The sequence below is a fragment of the Durio zibethinus genome, chromosome 20 (genome assembly GCF_047325235.1).
Source record: "Durio zibethinus cultivar Kanyao isolate XHJ-2024 chromosome 20, ASM4732523v1, whole genome shotgun sequence".
Taxonomy (NCBI): Eukaryota; Viridiplantae; Streptophyta; class Magnoliopsida; order Malvales; family Malvaceae; genus Durio; species Durio zibethinus.
This window is the reverse complement of record NC_143181.1, coordinates 1,543,107-1,565,315: the sequence shown is the minus strand read 5'-3', so window position 1 is coordinate 1,565,315 and position 22,209 is coordinate 1,543,107. Positions and strand designations below refer to the sequence as shown.

General features: G+C 32.6%; 3 protein-coding genes and 1 long non-coding RNA gene across 6 annotated transcripts; 1 reads left to right on the top strand and 3 right to left on the bottom strand.

The window, feature by feature from the left end:
• Nucleotides 1-220: 220 nt before the first annotated feature.
• Nucleotides 221-1,827, top strand: LOC111314802 (uncharacterized). The gene has a single exon (XM_022916414.2). The coding sequence runs from the start codon at nt 736-738 to the stop codon at nt 1,582-1,584; it is 849 nt and encodes a 282-aa protein (XP_022772149.2). The 5' UTR covers nt 221-735; the 3' UTR covers nt 1,585-1,827.
• Nucleotides 1,828-7,447: 5,620 nt separating this feature from the next.
• LOC149513011 (uncharacterized) lies at nt 7,448-9,838 on the bottom strand. 2 transcript variants are annotated; one of them, XR_016330625.1, is made up of 4 exons: nt 9,600-9,838; nt 9,427-9,494; nt 9,143-9,257; nt 7,448-7,755 (listed from the first exon to the last, which is right to left on the bottom strand). It is a non-coding gene; the product is annotated as an uncharacterized LOC149513011 (long non-coding RNA). The 2 variants fall into 2 exon arrangements; XR_016330624.1 differs by having other exon boundaries at nt 9,394-9,494; nt 9,600-9,638.
• Nucleotides 9,839-9,915: 77 nt separating this feature from the next.
• On the bottom strand, nt 9,916-13,659 carry LOC111315334 (bifunctional nuclease 1-like). 2 transcript variants are annotated; one of them, XM_022916978.2, is made up of 11 exons: nt 13,374-13,659; nt 12,845-13,164; nt 12,527-12,697; nt 12,389-12,438; nt 12,185-12,241; nt 11,971-12,036; nt 11,751-11,825; nt 10,873-10,991; nt 10,650-10,741; nt 10,197-10,261; nt 9,916-10,117 (listed from the first exon to the last, which is right to left on the bottom strand). In XM_022916978.2, the coding sequence occupies exons 2-10, from the start codon at nt 13,140-13,142 to the stop codon at nt 10,200-10,202; spliced, it is 990 nt and encodes a 329-aa protein (XP_022772713.1). In that variant the 5' UTR covers nt 13,143-13,164; nt 13,374-13,659; the 3' UTR covers nt 9,916-10,117; nt 10,197-10,199. The 2 variants fall into 2 exon arrangements, with proteins under 2 accessions (XP_022772713.1, XP_022772712.1); XM_022916977.2 differs by having other exon boundaries at nt 12,845-13,159.
• A 3,267-nt stretch (nt 13,660-16,926) lies between these two features.
• On the bottom strand, nt 16,927-21,221 carry LOC111314801 (transcription factor bHLH110-like). Its single transcript, XM_022916413.2, has 7 exons — nt 20,500-21,221; nt 19,390-20,065; nt 18,708-18,836; nt 18,502-18,567; nt 18,188-18,253; nt 17,525-17,584; nt 16,927-17,363 (listed from the first exon to the last, which is right to left on the bottom strand). Exons 1-7 carry the CDS (start codon nt 20,631-20,633, stop codon nt 17,211-17,213), a joined length of 1,284 nt encoding a protein of 427 aa, XP_022772148.2. The 5' UTR covers nt 20,634-21,221; the 3' UTR covers nt 16,927-17,210.
• Nucleotides 21,222-22,209: the final 988 nt, after the last annotated feature.

Here is a 22,209-nt window from a genome sequence, read left to right as displayed (position 1 = left end):
CATCAAGTTACTAAATACTATTAACATCCAATTAACCAATTAATGCTTTCCGAAACTTGATAACCAAAACCAAATTAAACCTAATTAAGCAAATACAAAATGAAAAAAATTGTAAACTAATTTCATAATCTCAATTTCAACTAATCAGGATGGGTCATAACATTGCGTTTCATGCTTTATTGGGAAATGTAAAATAAAGAGTAATGCACCTTAATTCTTATTCTATATTTTTAATTAATTTAAAAAATAAAAAGATACAAAGAGTGTGCCAAGGAGGACCCACTTTTTCTTTTTATAATGGAAAGATAAGTTCGAAAGGTGCCTCCCTGGGACACGGTCGAGCCCGTCATTTTCCCTCTGGTGTGTCCAGTCTGCGCACCACCTAACCTACTCAACCCCCTCTTCCACCCACGCGTGGGTCTGCCCTGGTTCGTCCCAGTTGCGTCTGGTTCTCTCGCTCTCCAGTACTCCATATTCAATAATCATTTCGATTATATATACATTTCCATTTTTTTAATGCAAAAGCATTGGACATTTCACCTATATATATAAAGCCCTACGAATCTATTCAAATCATTCAGTTGCCAAAGCCCCGTACCAAAAAAATACTACTCCTATACCAGATTTCAAGTTCCAACTCCGTTTTTGATCTTCAACTTTCTTGTTCTTTAATAACCCTCTGAAAGCAACCTTAAACCTTCCCCTTCATTTCTCTCTTTGTCTTGTTGAACAAGCATGGCTTCCTTTGAATTTGATAACGTCAAGGCAGAGAAACAAGATGCACTATGGAGGTACAACATGGAGAGGAAGTTGAGGATTGGTCTTCGTTTAATTGGGTTTTTGTTGGCTTTGTTTTTGGTGTTATGGTCTTGGTTCCCCACGTTGATTCCTGACACCGTCGAGGTTGCTGGGAATTTTCGTCGCTGTTTCGTTTCCACTTTTAACAAGCCTCTTTTCACTTTCATCGTCGTAAATATCATCATTCTTGCTGTTTATGTTTTGTCTGGCCAAAAACAGATCCAGAAACAAACCACCAACCCTGACTTCTACGACGAGTACGTTAGCTCTCGCCGGAGTATACCCACGTCCGCCGTCGGCACATCCAACTCTCCGGCCACGGAGGAGTCCATGTTGGACAAACCAATCATCCTGGTAGAAAATGCGGTTGCTCTTTCTTCAGTAAAGCAGCAACGTAAGACAGTGCTTGATACTGTTACAGAAACAAAAATTTCCCTTTCACCAGTTAAACAACCTATGACGACCCGTACAGCGACAAAAACAAAGCCTGAAGCTTCTTCAACTGAAGTCAAGCAAAAGAAGTACCAAACAACTCGATCAATGGTTTCAGAATCTCGAAACCAACGGCCCCGGGACTTTCGGAGATCGGAGACAGCTATCAGCACAGAGTTGATGATTTCAGGTAGGGAGCCGCCGAGGAAATCCATGGATGAGATGAGCGATGAAGAGTTTCAGTTGAAAGTAGATAGTTTCATTGCTGAAACAAAGAAAACTCTGATACAAGAAAACACTGCCCATTGCACTTGGAGGAAAGAAAAGTGCATGCCTATTGTGGTTAAAAATTAGGATACTAGATGAAATTAGTAAGTTAAAAAAATCTATCTCGATTTTGTTTGATATGTACAGTGCTAGTATTTCCCTGGTTTTGTGGGAGTATTAACATTAAGATAATCTATGGGATCTTGTGCCTTTTTTTTTATTGTTTTAATTTCTTTGTTTGTCTTTTTTTGCCTTTTTTTCCTTGATCTTTGAATTGGACATTCGTTTAAGTGCTCTGTGAATCAATGTTTTTCTGCCTTGCCGGGTTTATTAGTTGACTCTGAATCATGTGCAATTCTGGTTATTTTCTTGTCTGGGTCAAATATGAAAGTGCCTTCCAATGAAAGGATTTCTGAGACAATAAATTTCCTGATTTTGTCCTGCTGAGTTGGTTTGGGTACAGTTTTCGAATATCTGAGTTTTCCTATTGAGAAACAGAAGAAACTATATGATTATTCCTTTTTCTGTTGTTTTTTTTTCCTCCGACAAGAGAATTCATTTCAACTCTTCTAAACTTCCTTTTACATTTAGTTCTTTCAAAGGGAAAATCCTTGTGATCCCTTGTCATCTATGTCAATTTTTAGAGCCAAAATCCTTCAGATATATCTTCATCTTCGTGCAAGTTTGATTCGGGGAATCTTTTGTAGGCTATTTGAATTTTATTTCGATTTACTATTGCTTTCATTCTTCATGATTGTAGCATAGACTTGCATTCCGATTTCAGTCAATTATATCATTTTCTTATCCACCGACTTCCGTTTCGATTCTTCTTCTTCTTCTAACTCATGTTTGACCGTTTCTTTTTCTCTGCACTAATCAATACCAAAAACCGAAAGGTACAATGATGAAAGGCAAACAATGTAAACTGTTATGAAATCCATCAAAAGCACAAAAAAGGGTGGGCGTTTGCTTCATGAGTACCCAATCATGAAAATTACACTGTTATTCTGATTATTATAACATTTGTTTACAGTAGTCTATCTTTAAAAAGCACTTTAGCCCTGCAGATTGGAGTAATAATTTAGAATCTTAGATGAATTTACTACCAAAAGCTTGAAATCTTCCAGGGGAAAGTCCATAACTTTTGCTCTACTTTAGGCACGCCCTGTACCGATAAACCACGCAGCTTTGTCATAATCCCATCTTAATTGTGTTTATCATCATTACCTACACTAACTAGTGGGGGCTTTGAGGAACTTTAGATACTCCTAGAGCAAAAAAGAGGATATTTTACTGCAATTCCAGACAAGGTTCCCACCACCAGCTTTTTCCTCCTGATTTTTCTTTGTTTTAGACAATAACTTATTTGTCCATGATTAGAACTGATCAGTACCAATTAAGTTGAAAATTCTGAAACGACGCCAGTACAATAATTCAGGAAGCATTCTTGATTTACTTGCCAGGCTATATCTAATCTTACAAAAAGCATAGGGTTTTTTCTTTTGGCCTTCAGTGCTTGACTAAGGGACCCATTGAGATGAAAAAGAGAACTTGAGGTTGAGGCAATAGTTGTTTAGGCGGTGGTGACAGGGAACATTGCCTTTGGAGTGGTGTTGAGGGTCTTGTGGGATGTGGGGTATTTCTATTTTGTGGGGTACTTTTATTTTGTATTTATACGTACGCTTCTTTGTAATGAAGTACCCTGCTATTTACCACTTGTTATGAAAATTATGCAACAAAAAGGAAAAATAAAGAGGTTTTCCTTGTTTATTAGCCACCCATCACCAACATTTCCTTCCCTTTTGTTGTTTCTCGATTAGCTTGTCACTAGCGCCAACTGATTTACATATACACATTAAACTTCTCAATTATTTGCTCCTCGACAGAACTTTTTTGTGCCGTACAAATGGCATATTTTCTGGGAGTCCTTGAATCAATCCATAAGTAAATTCTTCTAAAAAAAAAGAAATGTTGTGAATGCCACATTTCAGCATGATTGTTTTATCTAAGATCATCCATCTGCTTCATTTCATCTGTTCATCATACCATTCATTACCAGCAAATTGACTACACATTTTTTTTAACAATCTATTTTTTGTTAGTGCCATTAAACTATAAATGCAGATAAAATAAGAGCAAAATTGATTTGATCCTTAGCTGTTGTGAACTTCCATGATTTGGGGTCTTTGAAACTTTTGTCTTTTGAATTTTCTGTATGTTTAAGTAACCTTAGGAATTGGAAACCCCTACCGTTGAAAATACGACAATACTATAATTTTTGTTGGACTGTGAACTTTCTTTATTACAGAAACACAACGTCTGTTTTCATGGAAATGGAAGACCCTTATTTCTCTGAAAGCAGGCCGCTTGTAACTTTCATGTTTTGATAGGAATAGTAGTAATACATGATTATAATATGATTATAATATGAAAAAGTGAAAAAATTATTTTATATAATACTATACAATATAATATTTGTCTCCATATTAGAGCAATAATATCCCTGTCTCCAAAGATTGTCATTTCCAGTTCTTTTCTCTTGCTTACTAGCTGTCATATGATCAAAGAGGTCCCATCATTATTTTTCTTTAATTTCTGAATAAAAACCACTTGAACTCTCACTTTTCTATACCATTCAATGGGCCTCTTCGTAATCAGCAGGCAGCAGCCATGAAAGTCTCCTCTCTTATATTCTTTTAACTACTCTCAGCTCTGAATCCCTTTGATCGTTGTATTTTTTGTGAAATAGCGAAAAAATTACATATCAATTACCGAACCAAATGTTCTTTTAAATTTTATAAATCTTGGTTTCAGTGAGAATTAAGTCATTTAAATGTTCTTTTAAAGTCATTTATATATTAGAAACAAAGAGGAGACTCGGGTTAGGGGCAGACTGCTAGATTACAATGTGTTGGTGACAATAAAAAAAGGGTGTTTATAAACAAACGAAGAAAATACATAATTTGATAGGTCAAGTCAACATCATGATAAGTAGAATAAGATTTTTGTATACATTTGTTATGGGTTGGCAATGGATTCTGTTGGAATCAAAAGTCCCCCCCCCCCCCCCCCCTTCTTTTCAGGAAAATATATTATTATTGGGGAAAACAGATATGGGTAATTATTGAACTACAAAACTGGATATAACCAGACTGCCAGGAACCAGTTCCGGTACATATCCTTCTTTGGCATGGTGAGACCCAAAAGGCAAGTCTGCTTGTGTGGCAGCCTTTAACCATTCGTGGAATGGAAGACAGAACAGAGAAGTGAAAAATGATAGAGAGAGTCAAAATTGGCAACCCTGTCCTTTGCCCTTAGATTAAGGGGCGGCCTCTGTACAATTGTGGTACAAGGTTGTATGGCAATGGCATGTAGAAAAAACCTATAATTATTTTATGCAGATTTTCTATCCATTTGTTGTCTTAGCTTAGCGATCTGGATCTGTCAAAATGGTATTTAACCAAACAATGCCACATATATATATTTATAATTTGTTAAAAACATTTTCTTTTCTTTTTTTTTTTGAAGAAACATGAAAAATTATAATATTTTCAAGGTCATGATGAGTCATCACTTTACAAGAGGATTTACAGATTTATTGAAAATTTTCGGACTTAAAGGGGATTTACATACACTTTAAAGTTTTTCAGATTTATAAATTATCTATCAATAAAAAATCATAAGAATTCGAATTTAAATATTTTTTATTAAAAATATAAATTTTAATTATTTACGTCAATCGACATTAAAAAATTTTTAAAATTTTATATGTATCTTAATAATTTTAAGGGTAATTATTTTGTATTGATTTGATATTCTAGAAATATTATTCATAATAAAGATAAAATATTAATTGATAAGAAAAAAATAATTTCGATTCTTAGCTATTAGACTAACCTTTTGTTGGTACATGATATCTAAAATATGGTGTCTTTTTTTTTTTTTTCTTTTTCATGAAAATATGGCGCAAGAGGTAATATTATAGTACAATATAATTAATTATTTAATATTTGATGATATGGTTTTTCTGAGACATTATCAAATAGCTAGCAAAAATCAACCAGCACATGTGTCATAAGTCATGATTGAGCTGTACTTTAAATAGGTTATGTTACAACGAGGTATGCTTCTTCTGCACCGACACATGTCTCTAATGTTGTTGCTAAGTGTTTTTCTATGTTGTATATTAATCATTCTAATTTTTGAATTAAAATTATCGAAACCTTATAATTTGTTGGTAGGTTGTGAAAATTAAATAAAAAAAAATGGTTGAAGTTTAACAACTATACTATAGCTAGCTAACTAGAATAATTGGGAGAAAAAAAATAATGGAATTAAAAAATAATTGTTCTTGCGAGTTCATCTACTGTGGGTTGCAAGGATTTTACCATTTAATCTTAAAACTTAGGTCGATTGTTTGGTGAAGAACCATGACACACTGTAACAATTTTATTTTTAATAAAATTTTATTTTAAAAGTAATAATATAAATTAATTAAATTAAATTTCAAGTTTTAAAATATCATTGAACCTTTCGAAACTTAAACCCTTATCAACTTTAATTATAAAAAAATTGCTTTTAATTAATAATTCTATTTCAAATTTGGGTTGCTAAAAGTCTTATCCTGTATGTTTTATATGTACTTTAGCAACATTTTGACCATTTGGTTGCATTATATGCATCATTTATTTGCAGTAAAGTTGTTATTCAAGCAAACTCTACCAAAGATGCAAAATCATCTAAAATTTACAAACAAAATATTTGATATTTATCAACTCAACCAATCTCATTGACACAAGAAATCACTTTTGACTTATTCGGTCGTGCCATCGATTTTACATTGACTGGTAAAAATTAGGCAACAGTTTGCCTAATCACAACTTTAATCTTTCCATCAATTGTATACACTTTATATCATAACTAGCTATATTAATATATAATTAACTCCCTAACTATCCCTTTTTTCTTCTTGGAAAGAGACCAACTCCTTATTTAACATTTTAAACTAATTATTTAATTAATTAAACCTTAAATAATCGGGTTTAAGCCGGCAATGCCATATTATTCTGTGTAGCTAAGCTAATTTTGTGTCCGGTGCACATGACAACCAACTCTTGGTCTTGAAAAAGATGCCAATTTCTATCATACTCGAGTCCGAGTCAATCACCTTTCACTTGAAAGAAAAATCTTATGTTTTTGCTTTTAGTGTTTTTGAATATCTTAACCGAAAGAAAATAGGTAAAAAGGGAAAAACAATCGTAACCTGCAGTAACAAAATATGGTAAGGCATTGAAGTTGTTATTTTGAAGTGCGTTCCAACGTTCAAATTAGTGTCATGCTTAAATTAAGAGTAAGAAGTAAAGTGTGTTAATAGTGAAATGTATAAAAGAAACTTCAAGTAAGAGAAAGCTTAGAAAGAGAATGATAGACTTAGTTCTGTGATATTTTATGTACTTAATTTTTTTTATCTCTTACGTGAAACAAAAGATGATGATTTAATTGAGATAATCGATAATTGATAAAATATTTGTATAGAGCTCGAATCCACATGAATGAATAAAATTTGTATTTAATAATCTCAAATAAGTATAGATTATATTTAATGATTCTAAGTAAATTATGTGCCAATAGATCAACTCTAAAGTGATTACTTTGACAAGTGGATCATAGGCAAATCCTATTGGTGAAGGGTGAGTCATTTTTATAGAGTAGGTGATGTGACTACTCGGGCAAACTTCGTTTGGACGGTCTGAGGACCTAATTATATTGATCAAGTTCTGATTATTGATCAATTAACTTAGACGTAACAGTTTTAAACATCATCTATTGATTAAAACTAAACATCATCCTCTGCCAAAAGACCTTGCAGAAAGTCTTCAGTATAATGGATGCAATTAGCAGCAGAGCGTGTATAAACTCTGCTTCTGAGTCATCCATATGACAAACAGCAGCATTCAACAACTCTTTCTTATGAGGCATCTCAAATCTTTTTGATTGTAGCATCTCAACCTTCTCTTCTAGATCACCCAGGCTTCTTACCACAGATGACAGGAGGCCTGCCCCAATAAACCTTGGAGCAGGAGGTGGACAAGTTTCCTCCTAGTACATCAGTTCAACATGCTGGTCAGGAATGCTACTTGTCAAATCCGTTACAATCCTCTTCTTCATCAGATACAACACAATTGTTCGGATAAGAGAAGGCAACCGATATGACCATAGATTCCTTTTGGAGTTTGGTCTACCCGCGGCAGAGGAGTCCTTGCAATTAAAGCCAGTAGACTTCATCAAAAAGTCAAATATATTGAAAATATAGCAAGAAAGAGTCAAGCTCTGGTTTGATTACACTGTTCTCATGGCTCATAATGTGATTAAATTTGTCTGTTTATTTTGGGTGTTAGGATGTTGATTGTAAATATTCGTACCCAATTTGTGAGATATTATCTGTTTTGATATGAATGTCTCATTATTTTATCTCACAAAAAGTGTCTTACAAATTTGGATTTAAGTCTCAACTTATATATTATAACAGATTCTTAAAATATCTCAATATGAAATTACGATATCATAAATTTTTTTTATTAAAACTTGACGATCCCGTCAAATGTAACATAAAGTACACAAATCTACCAAATCAAACCAAATGTTGGATAAGTTCAACACAAGGCACGCACATATCACAATATCACATTAAATATTAAAATTTTAAAGGTAGCTCCTCTTGTATAGCATTAAGCTCTCATAAGATTATAAAAGTAGCTTATACAATATAGCACTTAACTCCAATTTGACTGATAGTCGTTCTGATACCATTCGTAAAAACCCGTAGCCAACCTATGAGACATTATTTGCTTTAATTCAAAAATCTCATTAATTTGTTTCACAAAAATGTGACTTACAAATTTGAATTTAAATATCAATTTATATATCACAGTTAATCTTTAGAACATTCTAATGTGAGATTGAGATATTACATTAATTATCTCTCAATAAACCTTGGCTTTAATACCATATGTCTTATATGAGAATATGAAAAATAAATGGTTGTAATACCATTTAGAAGGAATTAAAATTTGGCTTTAAGCATATATTTAATTGCAGGATGATCCTGCAATAGAAGTTGCAATAAAAACAAGAACAAATTATAGTTGAGATAACACACAGTACGCAAATAGTTTCTACTGTCATTGGTTGAGTAAAAAACAGCTTTTAAACACCGCTCATAGTGCTAACCTTTAGAAGTATATGGACTCTGCTTGGACACTTGTATCTCACATTCCGAGTCTACAACCTTGTCAATCATCGGCACATATTCATATCATCCTCAGGCGAACCACCAGCAGAGATCGCCTTACGAGCCATTCTAGACTATACAAACATCATGGTCTGTTGTTATGAGTTCAAGTTTTAAGAATTTATAGCGTGAGACTATAAGCATATTTCCACTAAGCCATCTTAGGATGTTACCCTGTTATTTTATACCGCGAGCAAAGCATCCCCATATATACTTGCAAGTGAAACACTCTTGGATAGACGAAAAAACTATCCTGGTGTTAATTGATGTTTTAAACTGTTAATCTGGCATGCAATTAATGAAATCCCTTTATGCCATTTAATCCCCCATCGCAATCTGTAAGCACCTACCAACCTCTTCGCTGACAGGAGCCAATGTTGGATGTAAATAGCTTCTAGTTGTCTTTAAGAGAAGCAATTTCTTCCACTTCAGATCCTGGCTCAGCTGCATATGTGTCACTACTCTTAATCTGACCAAGGATGAAAAAACAAAAGAAAATAAAAGCAGAACTAAAATTAGATAATATGCCTGAATTCTAACAATAAAAAACTCAAAAACCGAGAAGGCATGATATGCACTGTGAAAGACAATCTAGTGAACCATACCACAGGATAACGTGACTTATCATAGGCAATTACCCTTTCTTCGCTGTTTGAAACTGTCACAATCTGCCTGGAAAATAGTGCATTTAACCATTGGCAATCATCTGCATGAAGACATTAAATCAAATTGCTTAAAACATAAACGAGACAACAGCCAAAAAAGAAAGGGATCAGAAAATCAGGCAAGTTTAATCACAGAGTAATCAGACCTTGAAAACGTTTTGTGGTGTTTGAGAAGTCGACAGGTGGCGTAATAACTTGTTGCCGTGTGTAGTTATCCTTGACCCATTTTGCTGACGTGTTACGAATTTTTGTCGGTGCCTTAGACTGTCTTATTCTCTGCTTTTAGGGGCAGGTTTTCTGGGTGTTCAATTACTGACAAAGAAATATAATTTTATACATCTCTTTCATCTTTACGCTTTTACTAGCTCCTTCATATTAAATTGTTCTGATTTGACAGAAAAAAAAAGGAATTCGGTGGGCACAAGGAAAATCAAGACACATGAGCACCGCAATGGTGATAAATTGACGAGCATAAAATCAACGTGCCTTAGACATATATTGCATCACCGTTTTTTTAACTGTATCTGTACATACATTCACAGGCTTGTTACACATACATATTTGCTAGAAGTTGACACGACTGATTGCTGCTCTATGTTGCGCCACCACCCAGTTTATCAGCTTCCAACAACTTCATATTTACAGTGGAAGTCAGCAGGGACAACTGACACAACAATAAAGAACTTGTTAATGTCTATTCACTGGTGCTCGAAGTCCAAAGCAGAAACCTTCAAGATTATCACCTGTTACGTATATTTCCTCAAGTTCCTTCGAGCCCGAAACCGACCAAGTTTGTCTCTCAATTCAGCTGTCAGTGTGCACCAGATTCATAAGATATTAACGAGAAAAAAAAAATGAGGGAGGTCATGCTACAATTATCGTTTACTACACATTCCTCTACAGATTTCAGAAGATCTTAAGATCTTGCCCTTGACATAATTAATCTCCAGTCAACAAATAAAATTTACTTCATTTTGGATCACAATTTATAGATAAAGAGTTAATCTCTTGGTAAAAGAGATTGGCTACAGCCTATATTGGATAGCAATTCATCAAATAATCCCAGGTATCAAGGATAGAGCTGTCAGTTAGAGAAGCAACGTAAAAAAAAACTCAACTCTAGTCAGAGGTTCTGTTTTTGACATTCTAATGAAATATGGATCATAAATGAGTAATGAGCAAGAAAGGAAGAGTACCAGCATCCTTGTAGCGTTCTTGATTAATAGCCTCATTTAACTCACAGATAATATTGAATTCCTCCGTATCCATACAACGCTGACCACTTGGCCTGAGACCACAATTTAAAGCATGTCACATTCTAGTTTCTCAAATTCAGAACAAGAATCTCCTGCAAGTGTTAACGTCCAATTCTCTTGTTAAAAAAGCAAAAACAATCTCCAAAAGGGTTTCAAGAGTAACCAGTCGAGTTCTGTGATTAATAAGCCATCTGAAGCTGAGGATTGCATTGACAGCTTCCCTGATTCAATCACTCGCATCCCATCACTATATGCCAAGTACTTGTTCACTTGTATAGGTACCTGCAGAGCACATGAGGTAGGCTTCAAGGTCTGAAAAACTCACTTTTGGATAGGAATTAAGTCAGCCCAGAAAGTACACACAAAAATAGTTACATGACAAATTATGTTTAAACCATATCTCACAAAACAATCTAGTTCAGGTGGCTCAAAAAAAGAAAAAAAGAGAGAGAAGAGCCAAACAAGGTGAGGTCATGTCAAACGCATAGACAGCCACTGGAATGCTTCTCTACAAAGGATAAAGCATTTCTGCCATCATATTATTAAAAACAATGAGAAAGCCAATTTTCCAGGATCATTACCACTTTGCAAGGTAATACAGTACTTAAATGAAGGGGGAAGAAATTTGAACAATGTCCTAACATATTCTGAGTTATCCTTAGAACTTAATCATTAAACTGAAATAGATATTTGTGACAATCCAAAACCATATCTTAGGTATTCTTTCTCCTCAACACTGAGTCTTTGAAATCATCAATCAGCATTATTAACCATCTTATACATTTTAGCTGTTGGAAGATACCATCTAGCAAGAATTTAAAGCATCATGTCAAAACAATCACTATTTAAATATGTTAATCAACAAGGACCATCCAAGTATCCATCTTAGACATTCTCATGATAGATGTAGTACTTCATGAACCAAGCAGATACAATTCTAAAACAATTATAATTGAGATACTTTAATGCTACCAGTCAAATGCTCCAAAGACTGTTTAGTTAAAAAAGGAATCATGCTAAAGAGGAACATGCAAAGGGTACCTTGCATGTCACAGCAATGTTGATGGCATCAGAAGGCCGAATGTCAAAACTGACAGACTCTGTTTCATCACCCACCTGTGAGAACATCCAACATGAGTCAGTGAAGACTACTCTACATGAATATCCCAGAGTTCAAGTTAGACAAATGCGCTAAAAGTGGAAGGAGTGAGAGAGAATGAGAGGCAGTGAAGAGAAGTCCGCCCCTGAAGTAGATACATACCTTTGTGAGGTACAACTGAGCAAAATAGGCCACATGCACTCTTTTAGTAACTCTGACAAGTTTTACCTGTGGAAGAACGAGATTGATATCACAAATTCATAACCCACATCTCAAAGGAGCAAAGACACGTCAAAAAGATGGAGATGGCAGCATCTAGTAATCATAGTGGCATTATGAAAACAAAATGTGAACTGGAGCAGGAAAGGAATCATACCAAGTAGCCCATCTTGTCAATTATGTCCTTCACCACTTGATACATAGGAGGACTAGCCTGGAATCAATAGCCAAAACATATATTAGCATTCACATTTGATACAAAAGAAAGTGATGAAGAAGTCCAAAATCCAATTTCAATAGATCCAAAATGCCAGGAAAACGAGAACCCTGACTCAATGGGGGAGAGAAAACAATAACATACAATTTGGACATTGCGCACTGCAGCCATGAGCAACACACTATGCATCTCCACTGCATTTAAAACCACAATTCCAATCAAACATGAATGGAAAAAGTAATAAATAGAGCCAAATAATTGGAATCATGTAAGATCGCATACAAACAAGGATTGGGAGAAGAAGACCAGTCCCATCTTCCATCTTCAGAACTATGGCAGGACGCGGTGCATAATCCGGCAGTTGCCCACCTTGAGGATTGTTATTGACACATCTTAAATGCCTACCATCCCTCATTTTGATCATAAATCCATCAGCTCTACTCCTCACCTCAACTATATGAAACAATTATGAAATACATCAGTTGATTAACCCACATATCAACAATTCTATACAAATAGACTCGAGCTTATATCGAATTTAAAGGCAGCAATAATAATTATAATAATAACGAAGTAGTTACTGGCATAGCATCCACATACCAGCTTCAACCACACTGGAATTGACATAATCTTGATCGTTTTCATTGAAACTCTCCGCCATGCTTCCATTCCCATCTGAAGATGAACTGAAACTACACTGCACCGTGGTCCAGCACTTTCGTAGTTGACGAGAAACAGCACGCGCCTTATTCTTTCCATCAGTTACCACTCTAAATCCCCATATATCACTTCTATGCATTCTTACCCTCGGAAAAGGCCCGTTCACAGGCAGCGCGTAAACCCCAACTTGTTTGCTCCGAACGGCAGTGCAAATCACCGGTCCTTGCAACGAAACCATCTTTCCTCTTTCACCACCTACCCTTCCATGTCAAATGTCAGATATTTATAAGTTGTAATTTCCTCGTGAGAAAATATATAAAAGGAAATTTGCAGTTTAATTTTATTTTATTTTTTTACTTAAGCTGCCAATTTAGAAATAAAATAAAAAATAAAAAGAACTAACAATTGTTTATATTAAAGAAGATGGATGATCCCATGACCCAAAAACAAGTTAAAGTAGAATCGATACCTGAAAAGGTTTACAAAACAGGCAGTATTATAACTATTCAGATCAAAAATCAAAGATCCGTTTTGATAAGCGATCAGAGCATATTTCTCGAGAATCTTCGGAAGTTGAAGGAAGGTCTTGAATGATTAATAATATGTGGAATATGAAGAAGCTTTTTGAAGATCTAAGGAAATGACGAGAGAGAAGAGCTTGGAGAGTAAGCAAAGAACCGACAAGGTCCAGGTGGCGATCAGATTATAGAATGAGAGACGAGCAGAACATACGAGTTCCTCTTTTTGTAAAATGTACCCTACCGCATTGAATCTACGCCTTTTATTCACATCCGAAACTCTTTTTCAAATTACGCTTCTATCCCTGCTGCCTATTTTCTTACTTATCCGTATTTTTAATGAGAGATTGTTAATGAATAGAGTATGATGTAATATTTTTATTTTTATCTTAAAATTTTTATGTTGTATTTATTTTTATACTTATATTTAATAAATATTTTAAATATATTTTTATTTTTATTTTCATAGTTATTTAGTAAGTATCTTTGTACACGTAACATTTAAAAAAATTAAAAATTAAAAACTAAAATTTATTTTTTATTTTTTAAAATTTTTGTCTTACATATTTATGTAATTTTTATAATATATTAGTTTTAATTAGTCTAAAATAATAATTTATATTATTTAATAAAAAACTTATTTATTAAATATATAAATATATACATAAAGTATGGATATGGATATAAGACCAATGCTATTTTATTGTTTTATTTTGTATCAATAAAAAATATAAGATTTATTTATCTCCTTTCTTATTATGTAATACTTATTTTTATTCGAATAAAAAATTAAATTTTTCATTGAATATAAATAAAATTATAATGTTAATTTTAATTCCATAATTTCATTTTTATTTTTTATCAAATGGAATTTTAGTAATTTTAAACATAGCCTATTTATGTGTATATTATCAAATATGGCCCAAAATGGAGAATTAAAGTGAAAAAATATTTTAAATCTATGAAATTAAATTTATTATTTTATTATATTTTTAAAAATTATGTTAATAATTTAAATTATATAAATTTTGAGTAAAAATAATTTTAATCTATAAATATTTATTTTATTTTAATTTTTATACACATTAAATATTAGATAAAATAATATTATTTAATTTAATTTTATTTATAATTTTATTTTATTTTATTATAATTTTATGTATAAAAAATAAGATAACTCTGAACATTTTTGTCATTTAATGATGGATGGAAGGTTAAAAATGGGATTCAGAAACAAAGGACAAAAAAGAGTTGAGCCTGGCCGTCACGGTGACGTCAAAATTAGCAGTTTAAGTCTGCGGCCGAAAATATCAATGTCTTAGATGAACGCCACGTGTAAAACCTTTTTTCGTACGATCTGGCTAAGGCTGTGTCCTTCTTACCTCCTAAAAATATCAAATTTCTGGGCCTCTTCCTCGAGATATCAAAGCTCACAAAAAGAATTTTCATTAATTAGCACAAGACAAGAGGGTAAATGTGTCGACACATTGCATAACTGCCATTTTCATTTGGGATGATGGTCTTTTTTATTTTGTCAGAAAGAAGAGATCAATAAAGAAATTAATTTACATCGTTTGGGTCATTGGCCCTTAGATTCCAATAACGGAAAATTTTGTCAATTTTAATGTTTTATGTTTGAAATTTAATTAGTTTATATAATTATTTTAAAATATATCATATTATATAATTTAAAATTTTAAATTTAAATATTTTTATATTTTATTTTTAAGTTACATGTTTTTTTTATGAAAGAAGGATTTGGATTAAAAAATATATTTAAAAGTGTAATGAAAAAAAATATGATATAAAAATTTTTTAAGTGTTTAACATTACTATAAAAAAATAGTAGAATGAATTGAAATATCTAAAAGATATACATAAAAAATAAAAATTTAAAGATATAACCAAATAAAGTCATTTTATTAAAAAAATTACATTTGAAAGCAAAAGAAATTCTTTAAAAAAATTTTATTCTTTGAACAAGAATTAAATAAAAAAACTATAATTTTTATTATTTAATATTAAAATTACATTAAAAACATTTTTTAAAAGCCAAAAAAACACTTTCATATGAAACTAAACCCAGTCAATATGTTCCTAAACTTTTGACTTAATGATTAAAAATATTTGAGAAAATATTAAGAATTTGATTTCGAATCAGATTTTTTTTTTCTTTCTTATTTATACTGAGACTTTACTCTCGTGATGTAACAAAAAAAAAAAAATCAGTCAACGTAATGGATTTCGTTGCAGTTCTAAAGACAAAAAAAATTCTTTCATTGAATGACATTAATTTTAGCAAGTAAATCAGCACAATAATTTCCTTCACCAAATGTATTCTTAACCGTTGGAACTTATTCGTAAGACATCTGCAATCATCCAATAAACATGGATAAATGATATTTGAAAAAAATTGATTTACCTTAAATTTTATACTTTATTATTTATCTGATTAAAAAAAATATTATAAATATAAATTTATTCAAAATTTTAACGTTTGAGTACTAACTTTAATGATATATCCGATTCAAGAAATAATTTACATAAAACAAGAATTCATAAGATAGTCATTAGGTTAATTTCCACAATTATATTAGAAAGTTTAAAGGTAGCGGCAGCATGCAAGCCATCTTTTATGAGCTATATAGTTCAGGCGAGTGGTATCACCAAGTCTCCTTGAAAACCCAGATATGAAATTGCCATAGATCAAATCTCCAGATGGGTTGATTTTGTTTCATATTCAGATTTTGCTGCAACAAATATGAATGTACAGCAAAGTTTTTGTTCAAATCGTAAGATGAATTGACTGATTGACATTGACTTCATCTTTTGGATTCTTGCAGCATACATATTATAGAAATGCTAACATTTTTATGAAATAATTTTATGGTACTGGGTCAAAAAGATTAGGCTGTGGGCTTCCAAATTAAGAATTTAATCCAGCATTGCATTAGGATGGACCAAATTTTCGCCCTATTTGGGATTTTTGGGCTTCTTACAACAGTGCTAACCCAACTCCCAAACCAATCCAAAACACAGACATTGTCATGCATTATTGAATCCTAAAATTTAAAATTCACGTTCAAAATTTAGCATCAATTTTAACTCGAATGCATTTTTAATTTCTCTCTCCATTCTAAATTATTTGGACGGTATTGAATTCATCAAGTTTAAAAATTTTTTTTATTTTAATATATTTAATATTAAAATTAAAACTTCATGATTTTTAATGTCAAAAAATAAAAAAAAAATCATAAAAAATAATTTTAAAATATAAAAAAATAAGATTTTTAGGTGATAAAAATAGAAAAAAGATATAATTTAGAAAATTTTCAAAAAAAAAAAAAGATGGACAAAGAAAATGGGATAGAAAGAGTTTTTTAATGTGCATTAATTCAAATTTGGGATGAAGTGATGAAAAGAATCTTTACCCTAATCAAATGCTTGTTTAATCTTGAATCTTTCGATGTCACCTTAAAAATAATTACATCAAAAGTAAAGATAAACAAAGATAATTATATTAATCATCTTAATTAATTCAAATTGGAAAGAAATTCTTTGAAGAAGTACAAACTATATAAATTTTAAAAGTTAAAAATTTTAAGAATTAATGTTGTTAATGGATCAAATTTGGTCCATCCTGGAATCTTGTAAATTTAACAAGATGATCAAATTTGTTCCATTGAAACCAAGCTAGAATTTATTATCTCCTAGCCAACATATGGGCTTAGAAAATAATCCGTATTTTATTATCCCCTCATTGGTAACTAGCTAGTATGCAGTTGTTGTTAAGGTCCTCTGCCTAGATTGGGCGGTGGCCAAATGCCGCCACCGCTGTCGTTAGTCACGTAAGACATGCACGACAATGGCACTAGACATAGACCTCGGCTTCTGAGATCTCGCCTTTGTTCTTCTTCATTTCCATCCTCCATCCTTGAACCCTAAATATCAATATTACAAGAATTTTCAACGTTAAAACTTAAAAGTATAGTAATTGAAGTGATTGGATTCCCCATGTTTCCCGAAACCAAAGCTCTCTAAATTCATTAAATGACATGAAACAAGTTATTTTCTATTGGCAATATAGGTTGGTTTTTCTTACCCCTTGTTTCAGTCTGGATGTTTTATTCCGAGATGACTTCATATATGGAACGCTTAATGTCTGCAAAAAGAAAAATTAATACATATATTCATGCAAAATTAATTGATTCTCAATGAGTATCGCCAAGTCTTTAATTTCTTTAACTCAATCCAAAGAAAGCTCATTTGAGCTCTCCTGCTAGCTAGGCTGCAGGACATGGAGTAAGAAACTGTTGGAAATTAATTATGGCTAGAGGCCTTTCCTTTGAGAATTGAAAAGACAAAATCCCATACGAATTCTGAGCTGTCTGCAACTGGTTTATTTTTTTTTTAAGTGTAAGTTCTATGAAATTGTTGTTCAATCATCAATGGGATGAATAAAATAATCAATGGCTTAAAACTAGACTTGAGAGGAAGACAGGTGAAAAGACTAGGTATACCTTAAGGGAACAGAAAATATGTAAAACCCCTACAAGGAAGCCCTAGGGAAAAACCTTGGTATAGTTTGCTTGAGTGTTTAGGGTTAACTTCTGGAAGCAAGTTGAGGCTTGCAACCATAACCGAACGATGGGTCTCACGTTCGAGGTAGCAGCGGTAGCAGCAACATTTTAAGAATATGTGTCAGAGAATATAATAATAAAAAGCAATGCAAAATTCAAGGAGAATGTTTGGGAACTGACAGTACCTCGACTTGATTTTGAAGGAATTTGATGTATCCAATAGCCTCCATTAGTACGGACGCTGTGTCTGTCTGCAAAAACCTTAAATTAATAATTAATCTCTCATTCTTTTGTTTTGTTTTTGGTTTCCAGCCTCTCTCTTTTTTTTTATTAGTAACAGTAAAACCAAAACTCTTAAGTTTACGGGTGAAAATTAAAAAAATTTTTATTAAAAAAAATAAATTAAAATTGCTAAATTAAAAAATCTCATCAGTAAAAATAAATTGTAACTTTTTTACTGATTAAATTTTAAAAAAAAAAAAAAGCACCGAGAATTTACCTTGCCAAAAGGAGCAACCAATTCTTGGAGAGCTGCAATTCTATCTCCCAATTTCTCTTTCCTGACCTGTTTGATGCAAAGCTAATAATATAAGATTCGAAACCGTAACATTTACAACCTGGTCTTTGAAAGTTAGCTACCACAAAAATTAATCATGAGCTAATAATTATGTGCTCAAACTCAAATTTCATTGGTCCTTTGGGCACCTTAAAGGGAGGGCAGGAAGAGAGTGGTTGCAAACGAGATTTCTTGGCTGCTGCACCTGCTGTTGGCTTTACTTCTGGTAAATTGCTCGGTCTCTTTGCCTCTGTTATTTCTGTGGGGAAGGGTGATTTCTTTGAAAGTGGAAGGAGTAAAGATCATTAGTTGAATAATCATCAAAAAGCAGTTAAAAAAAGAGGCATGAAGTTATGGTAACGATATATGCATACAAACGATTAAAGCTGAAGGTACCTCATCGCTTAGTAAAAGATCAGAAGGCTACATATTTCTTTTAGTGGGCTTATCTTTGAACAAGAAAAAAAAAATCTTATGAATAAAGGTCTTCAACTTTCAACTTAGTCATTTAAGAAAGTACTTGAGTATAATCATATTCTCCTGCTTATTGTTTGTGTTAATCAAGGTATAAGATGGATAAACAAGGAACTTTAGCTTAATGATTTTCAAACAATATTATGACCAGAATGAATTTTTATACTACGAGCTGACAAGATTATTGCATTTCGTGATACAAGTTCAATGGGACAAAAATAAATAAATATTGCATGCAGTGCTATCAGAGCCATGACCGTGCAGTGTTGCAATTATACTGGCAATAAAGCTTGTACTTGAGGCATGGTTTGTGGTAGAGATGATTATTTTGCTACAAGAAAGAATAGAGCACTTTACTTTACTAGGGCTACAAGCTGGCCTCTGATTTGGCTGCTGAAAATGGTGATGATGACGACCAAAAGAAGAGCTCTCTTTGTATACACCAAGACTGTTATGATCATGTGAAGGATGGCTAAAATCGCTTCTGCTGCTAAATCTTGCAGGACTTAAGAGATCCAAGGCCTCCAAATTCATGTCAAAGGAGTTTGGGATATTGGGGGAAGATGCTTGGTTCAAATTTGAAATATTTATACTAGGATATATCTGGCTGAAATTCCCTCTACTTGGTAAAGAAGTACTACCAGGGATAGAACAATTCCGGATGGTTGAGTAAAATTCTGATCCTGCTGAAAACATTGGAAAACCAGAAGATATTGTTTTAAGCAACAGCTTCTCGCTGAGATCATGCAAATCTTTTTGCTCATTCCTTAAGTAGTTTGTAGGAGGCAGATGAAGAGAGTCTTCCACGCTTGGAGTGTTGCTTAGCATTTCAGTGAATCTTGTGAGAGATTCTGAGAGCTCTTCCTTAGTTTTGTCAAGTTGTAGGTCATGGAAACAAAGGGTGGTGAAGCTGCCTTCATTGTTAGTCCAGTCTTGGAGCACGGAACTATTATGAGGAGATGCTAAAATGTCATTTTTCTGCCTTGAGTGTAAGATAACCCCATTATAATTTGGATTGAACTCACTGGTGTTCCTGCAAAAAAACAAACAAAAGGTATAAATTTGCTATAATGAAATCCAGATTATCAAGGTGGATAAATCAATGAAGGGAAAAAGGAACATGCCAGTGCAGGATACGGGAAGCAATTAAAAGAGTGGAATGTGATACACTGTACTTTGTGAACCCACAAGTTGTAGGAATCCAAAGACAATACATGAAAAAGAAAATATTCATGAAAATCAAATGATAATCAACAAAATCTAACAAGTAAATATTAACTACATAATTCTGATTGATGCACATCAAATCAGAAAAGAAAAGATAAGGAAAAACAAAAGGAGAGAGATTCCGGGGTTAAAGTAAATTCATGATGGCCTGTGAACTGTGTGAAGGGCCAAATATTTGTAGAAAGCTTAATTAGAGAGAGAGAGGAGGAGGAGGAGGAGCAGGAGGAGGAGGAGACTTACAAAGTGATATTACTTGGGGTTGGGGTCCAAGAATGGGTGCTTGCAACTCCATAACAGGGTGGAATAGGTAAAGAAGAAGACCCAGCAAGCTGGTCTTGGAGCTGGTGTTGGTGATGAACATTTTCAGACTCCATAATGTTACTTTCTGTTTTTTTTTTAAGTAAAAGGGCTTGAAAATCCCAAGATTGAGTAATTAAAATTTACAAACCAGCTTGCTCCAGGAATTTCTCACTCTAATCAAAGAAAACAGTTCAGGTGACACCCACAAACCTTGTTGCTTTTAACTAAGCAACTTTTCCCAGTTTTTCCTCTTTACTCTTTCAAGTTTCCATCATAAAGTAGTCTTGAAAAGAAAGAAAAAGAGCTTGAATAATCCTTCTCCATACCCCTCTCTCTGACTTTAATTATTTAATTTTCTTTTCAGGCGAACTTTTTTGCAGCTATCCCTCAATATAAGATTTTGCTTAAAAAAAAAAAAACTCTCTTCTCTCTCTCTCTCTCTCTATCATCTATCTATGTTAAAATGCTTTAATGCACTCACTGCAATTACAGGAAGATGATTAATGCTGCCCCAAAGCTATGATTAAGATCCCTGCCTTCAATCCCAAGACTTTCAACAAGGTTCCGATAAGAGAAATGATAGCAACCATGCTCTCTCCCTCTCTCTTTTTTTCTCTTGCTTCTATTGTTACCTAGCCATTTATAAAATCAGGAATCAGGCTGGGCTCTATAGTCTATACAGTGCACAATATATTTCTCCAACACTGTCCAGTGGAATATGATATCTTTTACTTTTTTCATCAATAACACGATTGAGACACCTTAACTGATTTTTTGTGTCTCTTGCGTTGTGATTGGTAACAAGAAAAAGTACCTAACTAGCCCTGAAATATATTACTCAGTACAAAGACATAAAAACTTATTATTTTTTAGAATAATACATTCAAAGATATTCTCAAGTTTTGCACATTGTAATCCCTTCTTTCAATATAACTATATATATATATATTTTTTGGGTTACTTTAGCATTTTAGACATGAAGATATGTTTTGAACTTTGTACTACTGGATCCTGGTGGGGACTTTGCACATTTTCTCACTATCGTTTATGAATTTTTGTGTGGTTGAAATCCAATTTGATGATTTGATCATATATATATATATATATATATATATATATATATATCCTTTGACGTACCCACAACTACATTTATGGGATAATATATTATCTGTGAGAGCATATCACTTACAATTATCGTAATATAATTGATTAATTATAATTTAAAATCATGTAGGGTTAATTAAAATTTTATATGAAACTCACATTTAGTGGATCTCTACATAAATTTTTATTTTCATTGGACTATTATAGCATTATAACAAAAAGAATTATAGATGATATGCTCTCATTATCTCTTGGTTATTAGTATATAATAAATGAACTAATAAAATTCTCACCATTTCATTATGATCATAGATATAGAATCTTGAGATTTTAGGTTTAAATCTCATTATATGTAGTTTGATTGTTTAATTATATTCTAATTTATTAATTAATTATTCAATGATTATAACTTGATTATAATATAATAACTGATTATTTATTTGCTTATATAAATGTAATACTTGATTATAATTATAACTTAAAAAAATATATATCGACAATCCCTTTGCCTAATCTCTTAAAGCTGTTGTTTTGATAAACTTAAGT

Coding starts and splice junctions, on each gene's coding strand:
- LOC111314802 (XM_022916414.2), top strand. CDS start 736: ATGGCTTCCTTTGAATTTGATAACGTCAAGGCAGAGAAACAAGATGCA.
- LOC111315334 (XM_022916978.2), bottom strand. CDS start 13,142: ATGGTTTCGTTGCAAGGACCGGTGATTTGCACTGCCGTTCGGAGCAAA. Junction 12,698..12,844: donor TTCCAGTGTGGTTGAAGCTG/GTATGTGGATGC, acceptor TGTTTCATATAG/TTGAGGTGAGGAGTAGAGCT. Junction 12,037..12,184: donor TTGACAAGATGGGCTACTTG/GTATGATTCCTT, acceptor GTTCTTCCACAG/GTAAAACTTGTCAGAGTTAC.
- LOC111314801 (XM_022916413.2), bottom strand. CDS start 20,633: ATGGAGTCTGAAAATGTTCATCACCAACACCAGCTCCAAGACCAGCTT. Junction 20,066..20,499: donor ACCCCAAGTAATATCACTTT/GTAAGTCTCCTC, acceptor GTTTTTTTGCAG/GAACACCAGTGAGTTCAATC. Junction 17,585..18,187: donor TCCTTCAAAATCAAGTCGAG/GTACTGTCAGTT, acceptor TTCTTTTTGCAG/ACATTAAGCGTTCCATATAT.